This window comes from Zingiber officinale, chromosome 9A (assembly GCF_018446385.1).
Source record: "Zingiber officinale cultivar Zhangliang chromosome 9A, Zo_v1.1, whole genome shotgun sequence".
Classification (NCBI taxonomy): Eukaryota; Viridiplantae; Streptophyta; class Magnoliopsida; order Zingiberales; family Zingiberaceae; genus Zingiber; species Zingiber officinale.
This window is the reverse complement of record NC_056002.1, coordinates 4144937-4165283: the sequence shown is the minus strand read 5'-3', so window position 1 is coordinate 4165283 and position 20347 is coordinate 4144937. Positions and strand designations below refer to the sequence as shown.

Genomic DNA, 20347 nt, shown 5'->3' with positions numbered 1-20347 from the left:
AGCCTTTACTGCACTTCTTGTAAGCTTTTACTTGTTCTGTACTGCTCTTTCTTTCTTCTTGTATAGAGAGTCTTGTAGGGCTTCTCCGCCTTTGGTAGTTGCCATAAAGGAGTGTTATTCATAGTGGAGGGTGCGTGAGTGTGTGGATCCTTGGACTAGTCACCTCTTGTGAGGTGGATACCAAGTAAAATCCATTTGTTAGCATTGTTGTAGTTGTTTCTTGTATTTCCGCTGCATATCCTTGAAGAAACAAGCAACGTCGACCACAAAGATCGTACCGAGCTATTCACCCCCCCCCCCCTCTAGCTCCATATTTGGTCCCAACAATGTATGCTCAGACGTGCTCCAAAGGCTATAATTACAGATCAATGTCGTGTCATAGCAATTGCAATTGAAGAGGTATTTTTGAATTCTCATCATCGTCTGTGTCTTTGGCATATCATGAAAAAACCTCCAGCAAAATTAGGTGGTCATGCTCAATACAAAATGATAAAAAAATAATTGAAGAACATTGTTTATAACTCGCTTACAGTTGATAAGTGTGATGAAAATTGGTTGAAGATGATTGAGGAGTTTAATTTGGAGAATAATGATTGGTTGAAATCTTTGCATAAAGAACGAAATAAATGGATACCTGTATATGTTTAAGATAAGTTTTGGGCAGGTATGCCCACAATTGAAAGAAGTGAAAGTATGAATGCATTTTTTGATGACTACTTTCATTCTAAAACATCATTGAAACAATTTGTTGAGCAGTATGATAGTGCTTTGAAGAAGAAGATTGAGAATGAAAAATATTTGGATTTGTTTCTTTTAATTCTATCATGCCAGTTATTCTTGGTCATCCTATTGAAAGACAATTTCAAAATGCTTACACTAACAACTTATTTAAGTTGTTCCAAGATGAAATAAGAGGGTTGATGTTTTGTAATGCTTCTTTGTTGAAAGAAGGGACAACTTTAGTATTTGAAGTAGTAAAAACTATGTTGGGAAAGAATGGAGAACCTGTAAGAGAAGTTTCATTTATGGTACATTATATAGAGTTACATTGCCAATTGAAGTGTGTGTGTCATCTATTTGAGTTTCAGGGAATTTTATGTAGACATGTGATCATTATGTTGATAAGAATGAAGGTGATTAAGGTTCCTATGAATTATATTTTGGACCGATGGTGTAAAGATATTAAGCGTGAGTATCAAAGTATTAGTAACATCTATGATGATTATGATTGTGTTGGAGAAAGACATCGGTATAATATTCTCACTTTATTGCTATAATAGGTTCAATAGCTTAGCGCAAAAAATGATGACAGTTGTTTTGTTTTGGTGGAAATTTTGAAAGTCATGAAGGAAAAACTAATTGCTATTGATCTTGAGCATTCAAGGGTTGAACAATTGAAAGAAGTATCTACATCTGGTGCAAAAGCGATACACTCTCTATTAAAAGTAAGATCTCGACGCCGTCCACCAACAAAGAGAAAACAATCTAAGATTGAATAAATTGTGAAGAAATCAATTGCAAAGGTCTAAAAGAAGGTAAATGATCATATAATAGATACCTAAAATAATTGTATGATTTTGTTTTAGCTAGTTTTAAAAAAATTTCTACGATATATGATGGGTTAAAATTACTGCAGGGAGTTGCTGGTTCTGAAGTTTGCTCTGAAACTACTGTAGACCTGCATGCTGATTTAGAACTTTGATTGGTGGCTAAGCTCATCATATGCATCTGGTTAGTTATTTCATTGTTTCAATTGCTATTCTAGGTAATCTCAAATTGTAGAGGAATCATCATGACTATCTGTTTGCCTTTTTTTTTTATTTGGTGAAATATGATGATAATACTGGATGAATTTGGCTAATCCAGATTTATTTATTTTTATATAATAAGAAAAAAATTCCCTCCGATTCAATTGAAACACTGCTCCAGAGCAGTTGATCAATGTTGCATTTGTCATTACTACAAAAATAAAATAAAATTTACACCATAAGCTATTTATTTGATTTGAGCCCCAAATACTTAAATATATGATCCAACGTAACTAACAAATTGATAATCATAATTAAAGTATCACCTTCGAATGAATTAAATGTTTTTGCTATGTGATAATACATTGGAGTGATCTTGGCGGCCAAGCAAGAATCCAGACGACGTTAGGTGCAAAATCGACCTCTAGATAAACTAAGTGATCGTGTTTCAGTGCATAAAAATACTTGTAGTAGAAAGTAAAGGGTTATGCGATCCTAGTTTACAATAGCAGTAGTTGCAGAAGGCTTGGAGTCTTCAGCTTTCTCGCGGTCCTTGTTTAACATCTACAATCACCAAAATGAATTACATCAGATGCTTATCACCAAAATGATAGCAGATGCAGCTAAATCCAAGGAACTTGTGCTCATATAAGAGAGAGGATTGAGGCTATTATGATGTGTTTGATTCATAAATGAGAAATAAAATGAAGTATTTCTTGTTTGGTTCATACAATGGAATAGCCAATGAATAATATTTTTCACATTTATAAAAATATAATCTATGATGAAATCTTTTGTCCAACTAGTTTAATTGGCAGGATGAGTTCAATTTGATTCTACAAATTTACCCTGCAGAACTAATAGACCAAGTTGTTCGCCTTCTCGGTTTGACTGGCCAACTAGTACAATACTTACTCCAGAGATATATAGACTATAGAATAACTATTTTTATTTACCAAGCACACAATTATAGTCTATAAATTACACGTGCCAGTGAATGATTGAAAAATAATATGCTCAAGAAAAAAAACCCAAGGAAAAGCTCAAGAATAGATATATAAAGTGATGGGGCTATAAAAAGTGAATTGGTGGGCCATGACTTTATGTGTCTATCCTTGAACTTTTCCTTGAGTTTTTTTCCTTGAGTATATCATTGCTCGTGAATGATTATACTGATTCCTGATGTATATTGAATCATTGTAAAAATATTGTTTTCTAGCCATCATTTTCAATATAGAAATTGATATCTATAGTTAAAAAATGTTGGTTTCCGTTTTCCTTTTGCATAATTGCTATTCTATTAGCCGACTCTTTCAATTTGCAGCTCTTTGTGCTGAGTGAAATTATGCTGGAGCTTCTACGATATATGAAGTGTTGAAACTGCTACAGGGAGTTACTGGTTCTGAAGTTTTTTCTGAAGCTGCTGTATGACCCGCATGCTGATTTAAAACTTGAATTGGTAGCTGAGCTCATATGTACCTGAAGCCTAGTTCATTGCTGTTTTAAATATATATGAACGTCTACATGAACATGAACTTCCACATCTAAATATACTTAGAAAAGCCAATGATATCAAGAGAAAGGTTCATTCATTTAGTGTATATAGTGCCTTTGTAGTATTTTGCAAAACAAAGCTAATGCTTCTATGAGTACAAGATAGTATATAGTGCCTTTAGACCATAGATGCAGAAGACTACAGCACAAAGAACACAAGAGAAATATCAATAGGAAACTGAAAATAAAAGAATCATAGCTGAAGAATTGAGGGAAAGGTGTCTAAAACATATTAGCCAACACAAAAATGAAACCAAAAGGCAAATCATTTCCTTGGCATGCCATCTTCTCCTGATGGGCTCATCTTTTATAAGCTCATCTCTTGATTCATATATTATGAAAACAAATTCAGTGTATAGTTATCAAATTGTAACCCTTCCTTTAAGATAATTGCAAATTTATCAGTGCATTTAATGAATGAAAGTGTTAGGTTGCTTTACATTCTTAAGGAACTGTTGCATCAAACAAGCACTTCCAAGCAAAACCATGGTTCTTCTAGGACCATATCATGGATATGTTGTCCAGGAAGATCTTATCATAGTGGATAGTTATCGATCTCCTTCAGGTAATTAGCATCCACTGTGAAAACATGATGGTTCTACTACTTCACCTAGGTAAATTTTTTCCTTGGATGATTTGACTAAAACGAACCACAATATTAGCATAAACACCACATAAATTTTACAATATGCCTTGTCTCAAATCAATGGCATCACATAGATATCATCAATGAAAAGAAAACTTAACTAGCCAGAAAGAGCAAAATAGATTGGGTTAATAGAAGTAAAGAACAGAGAGATTATGATTTTCCTTTTCGGTGACTTATGTCAAGACCAAATCTTTATTGAAATTCATAAAAAAAATATTTCAATTAGAGATAAACTGATTGATCGCTTCTACCTGCAACAACCTTACATTAAGCTGACATATCGTTTTCAGAATGATGATCCCTTCTACCTGCATGAGAACTTGTTATCATTTCAATCAGAGATGGTAGCAACTTGTTATGCAGGCATACCACAGAGACTTATTGAAACAACAGAAAACACTCATTATCATATCACAATTACAACACCAACATTATTCAACAGTATTTAACGATATAAACTAACAAACCAAGTTTGCATCCAGAATTATAAACATTTAGCTAGTTACATTACAACACAAATATTACTTAACACTAACTAAACAGATGAACTAACAACCCAATCTGAATTACAGCTAAGAGAATTAAGTTCACCATCACTAATATCCAAATGAATTTTGGTACATTGATTATTCCCGGATTATGTTCTTGAGAAGCATTATGTTCACTTTCAATTTTACAGGATGAACTAGTATCGGTCGTCATCCACTTTTGTCATCCATGTTGCTCACATATGTAATAGTATCTTCCAGAATTTTTGGTTGATTTAGAAATACACACCAATATTCTTTGTCCGCAATCCCTACATAATACAAGTTGAAATCTCGTATTGTCGATGTTACTGTAACTTGATTCAACCATGAAATAGCAATCTAATAATTAAATTTTTATTACTTTGATTTTAAATAATAATCCATGGCATTCTTTAAAAAAACAATAAAAGGGAAAATCAATAATGCCTTTTGGATATTAGCGATCAAAAGGAGAAGTGAATTCCAAGGTAAATCCATATGTTCAAAATTGACTGGAAATCTAACAAATACTATATCCAATTCATAACATGAATACCTAGCTACTTTGTTTAGAGTTCATATTGAAGAAAAAACTTTCATTTCGCATTACTACCATAGATATATTTTCTTTCTTTGTTATTGATAAATCTACAGCATCTACAAGTATTTTGAACATTCAAAATTAAGTTAATGCACAAATCCCACCTACCAGTAAAACTCAAAGGCATTCCATGACTGATCAAAAAGGCAGGTTCTTCAAGAACCTGAACATTTTAATCTCACCTACCAAACCATGGAAACACTGAAGAAGAGGAAGAAACGGAATAGAAGTTGATTACCTCAAAGAGTGCTCAAACTTGATGTGCTCCCTGTCTGCTGGTGCTATAACTTGACCCCGTAGCTAGGTCAGGGCTTCGACTCCTTGGAAGGGAGAGGGAAGAAGAAGAAGGAGTTAGGGGAGGGGAGGGAGAAACGCAAATGAAGCAAAAACACGAACGAAGAAAAAAAAACTCACTGTTTTTTTGGACGGGCGGGCTTCGCTCCTCTCTTTGAGAATGGGAGGGAAGAAGCGGCTCGCTCCTCGCTAGGAGGAAGAGAAAGGAGAATGCGAGGCTGCGGCCGAAGAACTTAGGGCACGAAGGGGACGGGCTTCACTCCTCTCTTTGAGAACGAGAGGGAAGAAGCGGCTTGGGAGCTTTGCTGAGGAGCTTCATGAAAGAGGAAGGAGGAGGCGTAGAGTTAGGGCATGAGAGGAGAATCGCGAAGGAGAATCGTGAAAGAGGAAGGAGGAGGAGGAGAGATAGGTCACGAGAGTATCTTTCGCGAAAGAGGAAGGAGGAGGAAAGTTAGTGCACGGGTCGTGAAAGAGGAGCCATGTCCATGATTTTTGTGTGTGAGGTGGACTGAGGTGGGTGTAGCCATGCTAGGTGCCAACTCAGTCGCTATGAGTTTTCATTGAGGAGATTCTATGAGAATCATAATTCAAATTTTAATATATTAAGAAAGGGGATGGATCAAGGATCTCAAATATGGTGTAATTAAGTTACCATCATCTACATGACTATAAATCCTTTAGTTACTAATCTAACTTTGTTTCTAATAATTTCTCTTTTTTCATGTACTTTATTTCTAGATACCTATTTTGTTTCTGACTTTTTTATGTTTGGGTAATGGTACTAAATCTCAAACTTCATTTCTTTCAAATTGGGACAGTTCTTTTTGCATGACTATAATCCAGTCTAGGTCAAATAAGGATTCTTCTACTATTTTGGATTCAATCTTAGAAATTAAACCTATTTGACTTAAATTTCTAAATAATGATATAGTTTGAGCTCTTAAGTCTGGATCACCTATTATTTATTCAACTAGGTGGTCTTAGCTATTTTAGACTCCGTTTGTGTTTGTTCATTTTTTTTGTGATTGATTTTGTTCATCTTCGGGTTCTCCTATTTTGTTTAGGTTTTCATTTGCTCTCCCTTGATCAAGACTAGCCCAACCAAAGTCAATTGGTTGAGGTTGAGCTTCATTTGAGTTAGGTTCCTTGGATTTTCATCAAATTTTATATTTGTTATTTCTTTGATTCTTAGTGTACCGTTATTATAGACTTTCAGGCCCGGCTCAAGGCATAGGCCATTAAGGCCTATGCCTAGGGCCCCCAAAAACTTAAGGCCCATTATTAGTTAAAAATAAATAAATAAATTTAATATCTAATATTTGCATTTAAAAGATATACTGTGCAGTCCCAAGCTGCATTATGCACGCATGCATATTTTGCTTTAATTTGACTTACTTCGATTTCCGTTCTAGTTGCATATTTTACTTTAATTTGACTTGCTTTGATTTCCATTTCAGTGCTCTCTAGATTTTGCTTTAGATTCTGTATTGATTCCAATGCAACGATTTTACTTGATTTTATTTTATTTCAATTTCCACGGTACTCTTCAACTATATTTAATTACATATTAATTATAATTATTATATTCTCTAATCCTAAAGTTATAATATAACTATATAAGACCTTACAACTAATTTCTTTTTATTTCGTCTGATTTTATAATTAGTTGAACATCTACTCATTCTCTTTTTAATGTTCTATGTATTTTTTCCTCTTTCATCATTGGTTCTCTAAGAAGACATCCTTCTCCTATTTTACTCAGTAATATTTTTTTTACTCTTTTTTTTTAAAATTTATGAAAGGAATGGACTATGAACCCAAACCTAAATTATTAGCAATTGCATCAGATTTTTTTTTATATATTTGTGTTGATAATAGTCAAACTTCGAAATATCATCAAATTAAAATTACACGACATGCATTTTTAAATCTAATTTATTTTTAAAAATAAATCCGCCGTTATCGGTCCCAAGTCTGAATAAAAAAGAATAAAGAAAATTTTAATTTTTTTAAAAAATATTATTAAAGATTTTTTTTTTGCCTAGGGCCTCGTGGAACCTCGAGATGACCCTGTAAACTTTGTATCCTCTACTATTTACTGAGTATCCTATCAAAATTTTATTTTCAACTTTTGAGGTGAACTTTCCTAAATATTCTCTTATATTTAATATGTAAATTGAACACCCAAATACTTTAAAGTATTTAATATTAGGTATTTTATTACAGTAAATTCGTGCAACTCGATTAGTTTGTCTCAGAGTTCCTTGGCATTCTCGAATAGTTCGATCCAGTTAAGTTCTTCTTTGATCAATCCACACTAAAGAGTATTCAATGCCTTTGAGTTAATTTGGGCCTTTTTCTTATCTTATGGATTTCATCTCTCAGGTGATCTTATGCGTACAATTTGGGCCTTCTTCTTATCTTATGGATTCTATCTCTCAAGGGATCTTATGTGTAAAATAATAATGCACGCAGCAGAAAAAGGATCCCTCCAGATATCCAAGTCAATACTGTATACTATGTTTTCCTACTCTATTAGATAAAATAATTATCTTTGATGCATGAATGGTACTCCCGACAACAACTTTGATTCAGATGCAGATCTCAGCGTGATTAAGTTGCCGCACCTCTTTGGTATCCATACGACTAAGCTACTCGTTTATCGCACGAACTTGTTATCAGAGAAGAACCACCTTTTGAGTACTAGCAACAAAGAGGGGTTCGACCAAAGGAAGAAGAAGTAGAAGACTAAAAGGTTTACCCCAAAATTTCATTGTAAAAAAATTCCTTTTATATTCATCTAATGAATACCAATGATTTTTGTCGTTTGGTCTTCCTCCTTTAATGCATGATTAATCCAAATTAATCATCATTATTTTTCTTTAATGAGTGGATTCAATTGAGTCTAACTCGGATTAGACTCAATCTAACCCAATGAGTTCAACTCAGATTGTACTTATCCAATGATTGGATTCATTTGAGTCTAACTCAATAAATCTAATTCAAATTAGACTTAGCTAAATAATCTTAAGGCCCATAATAATTTAGTCAAACTAAATTAAACCTATCTCCAAATCAATATGTTTTTGCATGTGACATAATCGGTTCTCATAATGTTGATAGTGTCTCTCAAATCATTTTAGATACACAAGTAATGAGCAGTATCTAGCAATGCATCATTGCTACCCAAGTGATAAGAATGTCAAGAACTGACCTAACCTTTCTGTGTATATTATTTTGTATAACTTGATTCTTCTATCATTGATATCTAGATTTATTAATGAGGTATAGACCGTGTTATCATCTTATCAATCTTTGTATTTCTTGACCCCTAAGTAGACACACTCAATCAAATAAGTTTAATATCTCATATTGACTAATTTGAGTATAACGATATATTCTTGTGTCCTACTTAATCAAGGGACCCACATATATCACTTTAGTCTTATGAAAGAGATAAATCTCATCTACGTCACTCACATCCTTTCGCATAACTTATTGTATACCCAATAATCGATTTTATAGTCCAGCTTGTTACAGGTGACATTTTTCGATACCAAAGTACACAACTCCTTATATAGTGAACCGTAGTGATTTTAGGTCTAATTAAGGACTATTTATACCAATAGTCACTATGAGAATATTTATGCTACTCATATAACGATCTATGAAATTTTCTCATGACGAATTCAATACATGCTCTCTAATATATATCCATGTGTGAACTTGATATCTTATATCCATGACTTGTGAGATTAAGTTATTAATTGACCTACATGCTAATCTTAATGCACTAATATTTTCCTTGTATATTAGTACTTGACTATATAGCCTCCTACTATCAATTCAACCAATTGATATGTTGCAGACTAGAACTGTAACGCTTCCAAACTTCGCTAACAAAGACCACATGCATACAAATTTAGGAAATAATAAAATATGGTAAAATATGATAATAAAATGACGTTAACAAAATTACTGGTACATTATAAGTATTATTTAATGTAAAATGATAATAATAATAATAATAATAATAATAATAATAATAATAATAATAATAATAATAATAATAATAACAGTGGTGATAAGTTTTCATAATTGTTAAAACTTATCAAAGCAAGATAGAACATCCACGTGTTTTAGGGCTTAAAGGGGTCTGCCTTAGAAGGATTAGTGGGCCCAACCTACTAACCCTTTGTATATCAAGGATTGGTCACTTTTCAAGGGGATTCAACTTAAAACTCACACGAACCCTAGGCTCTCAACTCTCACCTCTCGCGGCGGCACACACCCCATACCAGTAGAGATTTTCGTGAGTTATTTGGAGGCGAAGTCAAAGATTTAGGTGTCTTGCCCTCCCGGTGTTCTTTCTTTGCATCAAGGATTAAGTTTTAGTACCTTCTACACACAAAGGCATGCTTCCAACATTCCTTCTTTCAGCATTCATACCATACTTGTGAGATTGAAAATACATGCATGAAATATCTGTTATGCACTGGTGTAGCCACGTTTTTGCTTATTTTTGCAAGAAAAAAAAAATTGTATTTCATGTCATAGAGCTCAGGTTGCTCATGGATAGAAAGGGGGCTGCTGGTAGGGGAATATACTGTGCATGTTTGATTTTAGGAAAGATGATTAAAATGCATGATATATTTCTATAGAATGTTTATATTAAAATGTTATGGAATCTTTATGAATTTTAATGATATATGCTGAATATATATATATAGAGAGAGAGAAATGTTATGCTGCGGTGCAATTCTTGCGGTTTGGTGCGGTAGAGATGAGTTGGCATTCCACGTCAAAGCCAAAAAAAAAAAAACGCGGCATCATCTCTCTTCTCGTCTTCTTCGCCGACCTCTCCAAACCACCGACTGCCGACCTTCCACTGGACGCCCGGCCACCGTCGGCCGGATCGCGGCCGGATCGCGGTCGGATTCCGGTCAGATGGCGGCCGGAATCTGGCCGTTTCGTGGCCAAAAGCTGCCGAAAACGCTAGCAGACACAGAGCTGCCGATTCTGGCCGCGATCCGGCCGGAATCCAGTCGCGATCCTGCCGGAATCCGGTCAGAATCGGCAGCGCTGTGTCTGCTAGCGTTTTCGACAGATTTTGCTTGGTTGATCGATCTGGGGACCGATCAGACTAGGGCCTGATCGGTCCACAGACCGATCAGGAGACTCCCAGACCGATCAGGTTGGAGCCTGATCGGTCCAGGCCGTTGTTCTTTGTCTTCTTCTTCGCAGGTGCAGATATAAAGACTCGCTGACGTGGCAAGTACCGCAGCAAAACCGCAAGAATTGCACCACAGCATAATATTTCTGTATATATATATGCTGAATATATGGTGCATGTTTGATTTTAAGAAAAAATAATAAAAATGCATGTTATATTTTTATAGAATGCTTACATTAAAATGTTATGGAATCTTTATGAAATTTAATGATATATGCTGAATATACGGTGCACAGGTTTGGTTTTAAGAAAGATGGTAAAAATGCATGTTGTATTTTTTTTAATTAAGTGATGAAAAATGTGAAAAAAAAAAAAGAGAAAATTTTGAAAGATATGATTTGATTGTGACAAAGTGATTATGATAACGATTTATGGGAATTCTGGGAGGGAGAAGGCCCCAGAGGGACCTCGTTTACGGGCCAAGGCCCCAGAGGGAGCTCGACACCAGATTCCCATAGGCCACGTCCCAGTGACAAAAAGGGTTGCTGGAGACCCCTGCCAACTATAGGCTAAGGCACAGTAACGGAAAAGTGGTTGCTGCCGTCTCGCCGCTTGGTATCATGGTTTTATATGCTAAGATTGATCAATCGACCCTACGATATAGCTAATCACGTACAATGAACAGAGCTCACCTAAGTGATTATTATGATAAATGTCAAATGCTGGAATGATTAAATGTCAAATGCTGGAATTATTAGAATGAAAAAAAAAGGGGAAATGATTTATGCTATGGTTTTCCAAAGAAATGTTCATGCATGTGCTTGTGATATGGTTTTAACGGCAAAGCTAATTTCATTAAAAGTATTTATTGCATGCTGATATGTATATATATTACTTGTTTTAACGATTGGAGCATGCTGAGTCGTTAGACTCACTAGATTTGAATGATGCAGGTGAGAATGATGTTGATGATATAGGAGGCTTCGATGCTTGAATGGACTGGACTGACAGTGCACTGAAGCCCGAGGACCTTACGTGTTCTTCTGCCCGTCAATATTTCTATATAGCTATTCTTAGGGGATTTCGATTTCATGCTTAGACTGTTTGGATAGGTTAGGAGAGTTTGACATTTTTTCTTTAGTCTGTCATATTTTATGCATGGATTGTCTTGGAAGGTTATGATGGTTAAATAATGGATGGGTTATTTTTTTTGTGGACTTACTAGTTTTCTTTTTCTGGACATTTTGACATTTCAGTTTACTTTTCTTTTTTTTTTCTGGAGTTTACATCATCGCATCTAACCCATTACTCCCTTTTGGTGTATACTGGTATATATAAGAATGAGTATATGGTATGGCCAAAGGTTTTGTTTTTTTATGTTTTCCCTGAAAAAAAAAGTCAATAAAAGGCACAGTAGAAGTTAGGGATGTTACAGTTGGTATCAGAGCCAAGTTTCTTGTAAAGGGTGGTGTCTACTGTCAGTTCCAGGAAGCTCAAGTTATCAAGCCCCAAGTAAGTTTAATGCTTCAATTGATTCTATGATATCACCTGCATTCTTTTATTAAATATATGCTTCAATTTGCACGCCCACTTGATTTTAGAAGATAATTGATAAATATGCTTAAACATGCATGCTTAGATAATTCCAGCCAATAGATGGTTAATTGCTAGAACTAAATGCTTTATGGAATGATCCTTAAAAGGCTAAACTTAGTAAATGTAAATGCATGTTGGTTATGTATTGGATTGGGACGTTACTGCAGTTATGCCACCGAAGCGTATTCTGCAGAGGGGTGGGCCAGAAGGATGTCAAGAAGAGGATCAGGATAGGGATAGAGGCGAGAGGGAGATGCATGATGCTCCGTCGCCTCCAGATGTTGCTACTCGAGTTCTCGAAGGGATGGCTAAGTTGTTAGAGCAGCATGCAGGTAATGCTATCAGGGGGCAGCAGCAAGATGTCTATATACAGTTTAGGAGGATGGATCCTAAAGACTTCTCTGGTACTACCGATCCATTCGTTGCTGAGGGATGGATCCGGTCGTTGGAGGTGATCTTCCGTTATATGAATATGGAGGATGCCGACAGGGTTCGTTGCGCCATTTATCTGCTAAAGGATGATGCTTCCCTATGGTGGGAGGGAGCTGAAAGAGGGGTTAACCTTAATACCCTGACTTGGGAAGGCTTCAAAAGGATCTTCTACGGGAAGTATTTCACCGTTGATGTGAGATCGAGACTGAAGAGGGAGTTCATGAGTCTTCGACAGGGAGACATGTCTGTAGCTGAATTTGTGAAGAAGTACGATAGGGGGTATCACTTTGTGCCCTTAATCGTCGATGATGCTGTTGAGAAGCTAAGACATTTCCTAGATGGACTCAGGCCTACCATTCGACGAGATGTTTTGCTGACCAATCCTACTAATTATAATGATGCAGTTGCTAGGGCCTATAGAGCATAGCAGTCTCTGAATGACATAGCATGGGAGATGCAGAAGAAGAGGCCACCACCACAACAACAGCAACAACATAATAAGAAGCCATATACAGGGCCACAGAAAGGGCAGCAGAGGTCTCAAGGGCAACCTAAGCCACAGCAGAATGCAGCTGCCCCAAAGATTGAGGGGAAGCCATTGTGCAAGGAGTGCAACCGCCAACACTATGGCAAGTGCATGTGGGGTACTTACAAGTGCTTTATCTGTGGAGAAGATGGGCATAAAGCTAAAGATTACCCAAAGAAGCAACAACCTATGACTGGTCGAGCCTATGTGATGCATGCCAAGGAGGCAGAGCCAGACACTACACTTATCACAGGTAACCTAATTGTGTTAACATTTTTATTGCCTTATTACGTGAACTGTCAAACTTTGTTAGTAGAATGATTTGAGGAACATGGAATTTAGTGAATTACGATTACATGATATTCATCATATATCATTAAAATCCAATTAAATGAAGAACTATTGGGGACCTAAGTGCAAAATATGTGAAGAATCGATGTAAAAAAAAATTGCGAAAAGTGAAGGTTTAAAATGATAGTAATTGCCTAAAATTCATGAGGTTTAAATAGTTTTGGTGGTGTTATTGTCGCAGGAAGGATATTTATTGTAGGTGTAGCTACCTATGCACTACTGGATTCAGGAGCTACACACTCATTTGTATCCGAGACTTTCTTGAAGCGACTAAAGATTTTACCAGAGGTTATGAGTTTGGGTTTTAGTGTTACGATTCCTTCAGGTGATCAAATGATCTCTACCAAGATAGTGAAGAATCTGGAGCTCCGGTTGCAAAAGAATGTGGTTCGGGCAGATCTTATTGTACTTCCAATGCCTGAGTTCGACATCATACTTGGCATGGACTGGTTATCTAAGAATAGAGCTTCGATAGATTTCCGGCAGAGGTTGGTATCTATTCGACCACCCAACGGGAAGTCATTTATATTTGAGGCAGTTCAGAACAGACAGATACCGCCTATTATCTCTTGTATTTGTGCGAGGAAGCTTATGAAACAAGGCAGCCAAGGATTCCTAGCTAGTATTGTCTCAATGTCAGATTCGGTCAGGCAGGAGATTGAGGATGTTGAAGTTGTCAGGGAGTTTTCAGGTGTATTCCCTGATGATGTGGCTGGCATTCCGCCCGAGAGAGAGGTGGAGTTTTCCATTGAACTAATGCCAGGTACAGTGCCAATTTCTAAGGCACCATGCCGTCTAGCACCTGCAGAAATGGAAGAGCTGAAGGATCAGATTCAAGATCTGTTAGATAAAGGATTCATCCGCCCAAGTTTTTCTCCATGGGGCGCGCCAGTGTTGTTTGTGAAGAAAAAGGATGGGAGTATGCGACTCTGCATCGACTACCAGGAGCTGAATCGGGTCACAATAAAGAATAAGTATCCGTTGCCGAGAATCGAAGATTTATTTGATCAGCTGCAAGGAGCATTGATTTTTTCAAAGATAGATCTTCGATCTGGATACCATCAGTTGAAGGTAAAGGAGGCAGATGTTCATAAGACGGCTTTCAGGACTCGATATGGGCATTATGAGTTTATGGTGATGCCATTCGGTTTGACAAATGCCCCCGCAATTTTCATGGATCTTATGAACCGCATATTTCGGCTGTATCTTGATCAGTTCACTATCGTATTCATAGACGATATCCTGGTCTATTCCAAGAACAGGGAGGAGCATAGTCAGCACTTGAGAACAACTTTACAGATATTACAAGACCGGAAATTGTTTGCAAAATTCAGCAAGTGCGAGTTCTGGCTAGAGAGGGTGGCGTTCTTAGGCCATATTATTTCAAGAAATGGAGTAGAAGTCGATCCTTCTAAAGTTGAAGCAGTCAGAGATTGGGCAGTGCCTAAAAGTGTAACTAAGATACGTAGTTTCTTAGGCTTAGCTGGCTACTACCGAAAATTTATCCAGGGTTTCTCTTCCATCGCAATACCCTTGACATCTCTGACAAAGAAGAATGCCAAATTTATTTGGGGATTAGATTGTCAGGAAAGTTTTGAGAGGTTGAAGCAAGCTCTTACTACAGCGCCAGTGTTAGCTATGCCTTCAAGACAAGGAGGGTATGTGTTGTATACAGACGCTTCAAAGCTAGGTCTGGGCGCAGTTCTGATGCAGCATGAGCGAGTTATTGCATATGCGTCTAGACAATTAAAACTGCATGAGAAGAATTATCCGACTCATGACCTCGAACTAGCAGCAGTAGTCTTTGCTTTGAAGGTTTGGAGACACTATTTATACTGTGAAAGGTGCAAAATTTTTACTGATCACAAAAGCCTCAGGTACTTCTTCACACAGAAGGAGTTGAATATGAGACAACGGAGATGATTAGAGCTTGTGAAGGATTATGACTGCGGGAAAAGCTAATGTAGTTACAGATGCCTTAAGCAGGAAGACAGCAGTCATTGCCCAGCTATCAGTGTAGAAATCTCTACAGGCAGAAATTCAGAGGTTCAATCTGGAGATGTATACCAGGGGCGAGGCTCCTAATCTATCTACTCTAACAGTGCAGTCTACCTTGAGAGATCAAATTCGAGCAGGACAAACTACTGATGAGTAGTTACAGAAGTGGAGACGGAGGGATGAATCTAAGGGTCGGATGTTATATTCCGTTGAGGATGGTATTGTCAGATATAAGGGACGACTTTGGGTTCCTAGTGGAGATTCTCTTAGGGTTGAAATCATGACTGAAGCTCATAATACGCCTTACTCTATTCATCCGGGAAGTACGAAGATGTACAAAGACTTGCAGTTACTATATTGGTGGCCAGGTATGAAACGGGACATCATACGTTTTGTATCTGAATGCTTGACATGCCAACAAGTCAAAGTAGAACATCAGAGGCCAGCGGGGATGCTTAAGCTACTTCCCATCCCAGAGTGGAAATGGGAAAACGTTACTATGGATTTCGTAGTAGGCTTGCCTAAGACAGTAAAGGGATTCAATGCCATCTGGGTTATAGTAGATCGCCTCACTAAGTCAGCGCACTTCCTACCGGTGAAAATGACTTTCTCCATGACCCAGTATGCAGAATTGTACATCCGAGAAATAGTCAGATTGCATGGAATTCCAGTTTCGATAGTATCAGATAGAGATCCGAAGTTTACATCGTCATTCTAGAAGAGTCTGCATTCTGCTATGGGAACTAGGCTATTGTTTAGTACAGCTTTCCATCCTCTTGGCCAGTTGGGGAGAGTAATACAAATTTTAGAAGATTTGCTAAGAGCTTGTGTGATAGATTTCTAGGGCAGTTGGGAACTGAAGTTACCTCTAGTGGAGTTCACCTATAACAACAGCTATCAGTCGTCTATAGGGATGACTCCTTATGAGGCACTCTATGGAAGGAAATGTAGATCACCTATCAATTGGGATGAAGTTGGGGAAAGAGCTGAATTAGGGCCAGAAATCGTGAAGCATACAACAGACTTGGTAGTGAGAATTCGAGACAAGATGAGGACCGCTCAAAGCCGACAAAAAAGTTATGCTGACAAAAGAAGAAGGGATCTCGAGTTTGCAGTCGGTGACCATGTATTTGTGAAAATAGCACCTATGAAGGGTGTTATGAGATTTGACAAGAAAGGCAAACTAAGTCTGAGATTTATTGGGCCCTTCGAGATTCTCGATAGAGTTGGAGCCCTGGCTTATAGAGTAGCTTTACCACCGAATCTTGTCGGAGTGCATAATGTGTTCCACATTTCGATGCTACGTAAGTACATGTCAAATCCTTCACATGTGTTGAATTTCGAACCACTGCATCTTACACCAAATTTGTCTTATGAGGAGAGACCTACTCAGATCTTGGCTAGACAGGAGAGGAAGCAGAGGAACAAAGTCGTAAAGATGGTCAAAGTCAAATGGTTGAATCACACAGAGGAAGAAGCTACTTGGGAGACTGAGGCTGATATGAGGAGTCGATATCCAGAGTTATTCGGTGAGTTTTAATTTCGAGGACGAAATTTTTATTTAAGGGGGGAGAAATTGTAACGCTTCCAAAATTCGCTAACAAAGACCACATCCAGACAAATTTAGGAAATAATAAAATATGGTAAAATATGATAATAAAATGACGCTGACAAAATTACTGGTACATTATAAGTATTATTTAATGTAAAATGATAATAATGATACAAATAATAATAATAATAATAATAACATTAATAACAGTGGTGATAAGTTTTCATAATTGTTAAAACTTATCAAAGCAAGATAGAACATCCACGTGTTTTAGGGCTTAAAGGGGCCTGCCTTAGAAGGATTAGTGGGCCCAGCCTACTAACCCTTTGTATATCAAGGATTGGTCACTTTTCAAGGGGATTCAACTTAAAACTCACACGAACCCTAGGCTCTCAACTCTCACCTCTCGCGGCGGCACACACCCCATACCAGCAGAGATTTTCGTGAGTTATTTGGAGGCGAAGTCGAAGATTTAGGTGTCTTGCCCTCCCGGTGTTCTTTCTTTGCATCAAGGATTAAGTTTTAGTACCTTCTACACACAAAGGCATGCTTCCAACATTCCTTCTTTCAGCATTCATACCATACTTGTGAGATTGAAAATACATGCATGAAATATCTGTTATGCACTGGTGTAGCCACGTTTTTGCTTATTTTTGTAAGAAAAAAAAATTGTATTTCATGTCATAGAGCTCAGGTTGCTCATGGATAGAAAGGGGGCTGCTGGTAGGGGAATATACGGTGCATGTTTGATTTAGGAAAGATGATTAAAATGCATGATATATTTCTATAGAATGCTTATATTAAAATGTTATGGAATCTTTATGAATTTTAATGATATACGGTGAATATATATATATATATATATATATATATATATATATATATATATATATATATATATGCTGAATATATGGTGCATGTTTGATTTTAAGAAAAAAATAATAAAAATGCATGTTATATTTTTATAGAATGCTTACATTAAAATGTTATGGAATCTTTATGAAATTTAATGATATATGCTGAATATTTATATATGCTAAATATATGGTGCAGGTTTGGTTTTAAGAAAGATGGTAAAAATGCATGTTGTATTTTTTTTTAATTAAGTGATGAAAAATGTAAAAAAAAAAAGAAAATTTTGAAAGATATGATTTGATTGTGACAAAGTGATTATGATAACGATTTATGGGAATTCTGGGAGGGAGAAGGCCCAGAGGGAGCCCGACACCAGATTCCCATAGGCCACGGCCCAGTGACAAAAAGGGTTGCTGGAGACCCCACCAACTGCTAAGGCACAGTAACAGAAAAGTGGTTGCTGCCGTCTCGCCGCCTGGTATCATGGTTTTATATGCTAAGATTGATCAATCGACCCTACGATATAGCTAATCACGTATAATGAATAGAGCTCACCTAAGTGATTATTATGATAAATGTCAAATGCTGGAATGATTAGAAGGAAAAAAAAAAGGGGAAATGATTTATGCTATGGTTTTCTAAAGAAATGTTCATGCATGTGCTTGTGCTATGGTTTTAACGGCAAAGCTAATTTCATTAAAAGTATTTATTGCATGCTGATATGTATATATATTACTTGTTTTAATGGTTGGAGCATGCTGAGTCGTTAGACTCACTAGATTTGAATGATGCAGGTGAGAATGATGTTGATGATATAGGAGGCTTCGATGCTTGAATGGACTGGATTGACAGTGCACTGAAGCCCGAGGACCTTACGTGTTCTTCTGCCCGTCAATATTTCTATATAGCTATTCGTAAGGGATTTCGATTTCATGCTTAGACTGTTTGGATAGGTTAGGAGAGTTTGACATTTTTTCTTTAGTCTGTCATATTTTATGCATGGATTGTCTTGGAAGGTTATGATGGTTAAATAATGGATGGGTTATTTTTTTTGTGGACTTACTAGTTTTCTTTTTCTGGACATTTTGACATTTCAGTTTACTTTTCTTTTTTTCTGGAGTTTACATCATCGCATCTAACCCATTACTCCCTTTTGGTGTATACTGGTATCTATAAGAATGAGTATATGGTATGGCCAAAGGTTTTGTTTTTTTATGTTTTCCCTGAAAAAAAAAGTCAATAAAAGACACAGTAGAAGTTAGGGATGTTACAAGAACCTACTACCCTAAGACATTATTATACTTATTCATCTAGCACAGATCTAAGATAAATATAATAACCATAACTTTTATCTTTTATTAATGAAATATGATACAATATGTCCTAAGTCAATCAACTCTTAATTGGCTCTTAGGGCTTATACTAACAGATAGGTACTTTAGTTGTTTTGTCTACTAGCGACTTGTATCCTCGTCGAATGGTGAACCATTGATCAATATCAATCTTCAGGTATACCTCCATATTTTTTCTTCCAGTAGGGGAAATCATCCCCAATGAAGAGTGGAGGGCGAGCAGTACTCTAACCTTCATTTTAGGCCATTAGAAAGAGAACCTTGCACACAAAAACAAATTAACAAAAAATATCCCAAGACTAGGTCTTCGATTAGTAGTATGGGTGATAAAAAATAGAAACTCGATTGGTGTTACACTAACTCAGAGTATTTTGCAATGAGAAAACTTGTCTAAAAGAGGCGATTGCATCAATTTGAACTAAATCAAAAAGCTCAAAATCAAAAGAGCTTTAAAAAGAAAGAAAAAAAAAGAGAACTCCCTATCTGATTGGTGGTTGCACCAATTCAGAGCAAACCTACTCTAATACCACTTGTAGGATTGAAAAGACACTAGAGGGGGGTGAATAACGTTCGTTGTTTTTTTTTTCTAAAATCACGAGTTAAAACAAACATAGCAGAAACGAGAAAGTAGAAAGAGCAAGTGCTAACACAAGTATTTTTTACTTGGTTCGAAGCCTTCGATGACTCCTACTTCAAGGCCTACAGTTATTGAGTGTTTTCGTTGGGCAATCACTATCAGTTCAAAAATTGAGTTACAAAATTTGAGTACATGAACTATAAAATAAAAAGTTATCGACAAGAAGGAACTATGAGCACAATTGCTTGATCGTCCGTTGTCGGAGCAGTCTTTCAGTATCGTCGGAGTCTTCTCAGAGCAACGCGCAAGAACAAAAGTTGTAGCGAATGATGCATAGAAGCCTCTAGTTGAAGGCCTTTTCATAGGTCATTTTTAGGCGCTCTGACCACCCTCGAGCACCTCCAATAGGGCCTGATCTGACTTATCCTCCTCCGAGCGGTCGAACCACCACCGGGTGCTTGGGTTGTTGACGTGGCGGTTCCTCAACAAACTCTATCTCTAAAAGTTTATCCTTCTTTGGGTGTCCGAACCAGTCCAGTCACCTGGACTGTCACATAGGCTGGCCAATTCGCTGTGCCAC

General features: G+C 36.8%; 1 protein-coding gene and 1 long non-coding RNA gene across 3 annotated transcripts; one reads left to right on the top strand and one right to left on the bottom strand.

The window, feature by feature from the left end:
• Window positions 1-1969: 1969 nt before the first annotated feature.
• LOC122021840 lies at window positions 1970-5863 on the bottom strand. Of its 2 annotated transcripts, XR_006122655.1 has the most exons (4): window positions 5476-5863; window positions 5300-5381; window positions 4203-4259; window positions 1970-2312 (listed from the first exon to the last, which is right to left on the bottom strand). It is a non-coding gene; the product is annotated as an uncharacterized LOC122021840 (long non-coding RNA). The 2 variants fall into 2 exon arrangements; XR_006122654.1 differs by lacking the exons at window positions 1970-2312; window positions 4203-4259 and adding an exon at window positions 4361-4750 and having other exon boundaries at window positions 5476-5861.
• Window positions 5864-16344: 10481 nt separating this feature from the next.
• On the top strand, window positions 16345-18673 carry LOC122021519. Its single transcript, XM_042579642.1, has 2 exons — window positions 16345-16960; window positions 18633-18673. The coding sequence occupies exons 1-2, from the start codon at window positions 16345-16347 to the stop codon at window positions 18671-18673; spliced, it is 657 nt and encodes a 218-aa protein (XP_042435576.1).
• Window positions 18674-20347: the final 1674 nt, after the last annotated feature.

Excerpts from the sequence above, each read along its gene's own strand:
- LOC122021519 (XM_042579642.1), top strand. The coding sequence starts at position 16,345 with ATGACTCCTTATGAGGCACTCTATGGAAGGAAATGTAGATCACCTATC. Across the intron at positions 16,961-18,632 it reads TCGATATCCAGAGTTATTCG|GTGAGAATGATGTTGATGAT; the intron begins GTGAGTTTTAAT and ends TGAATGATGCAG.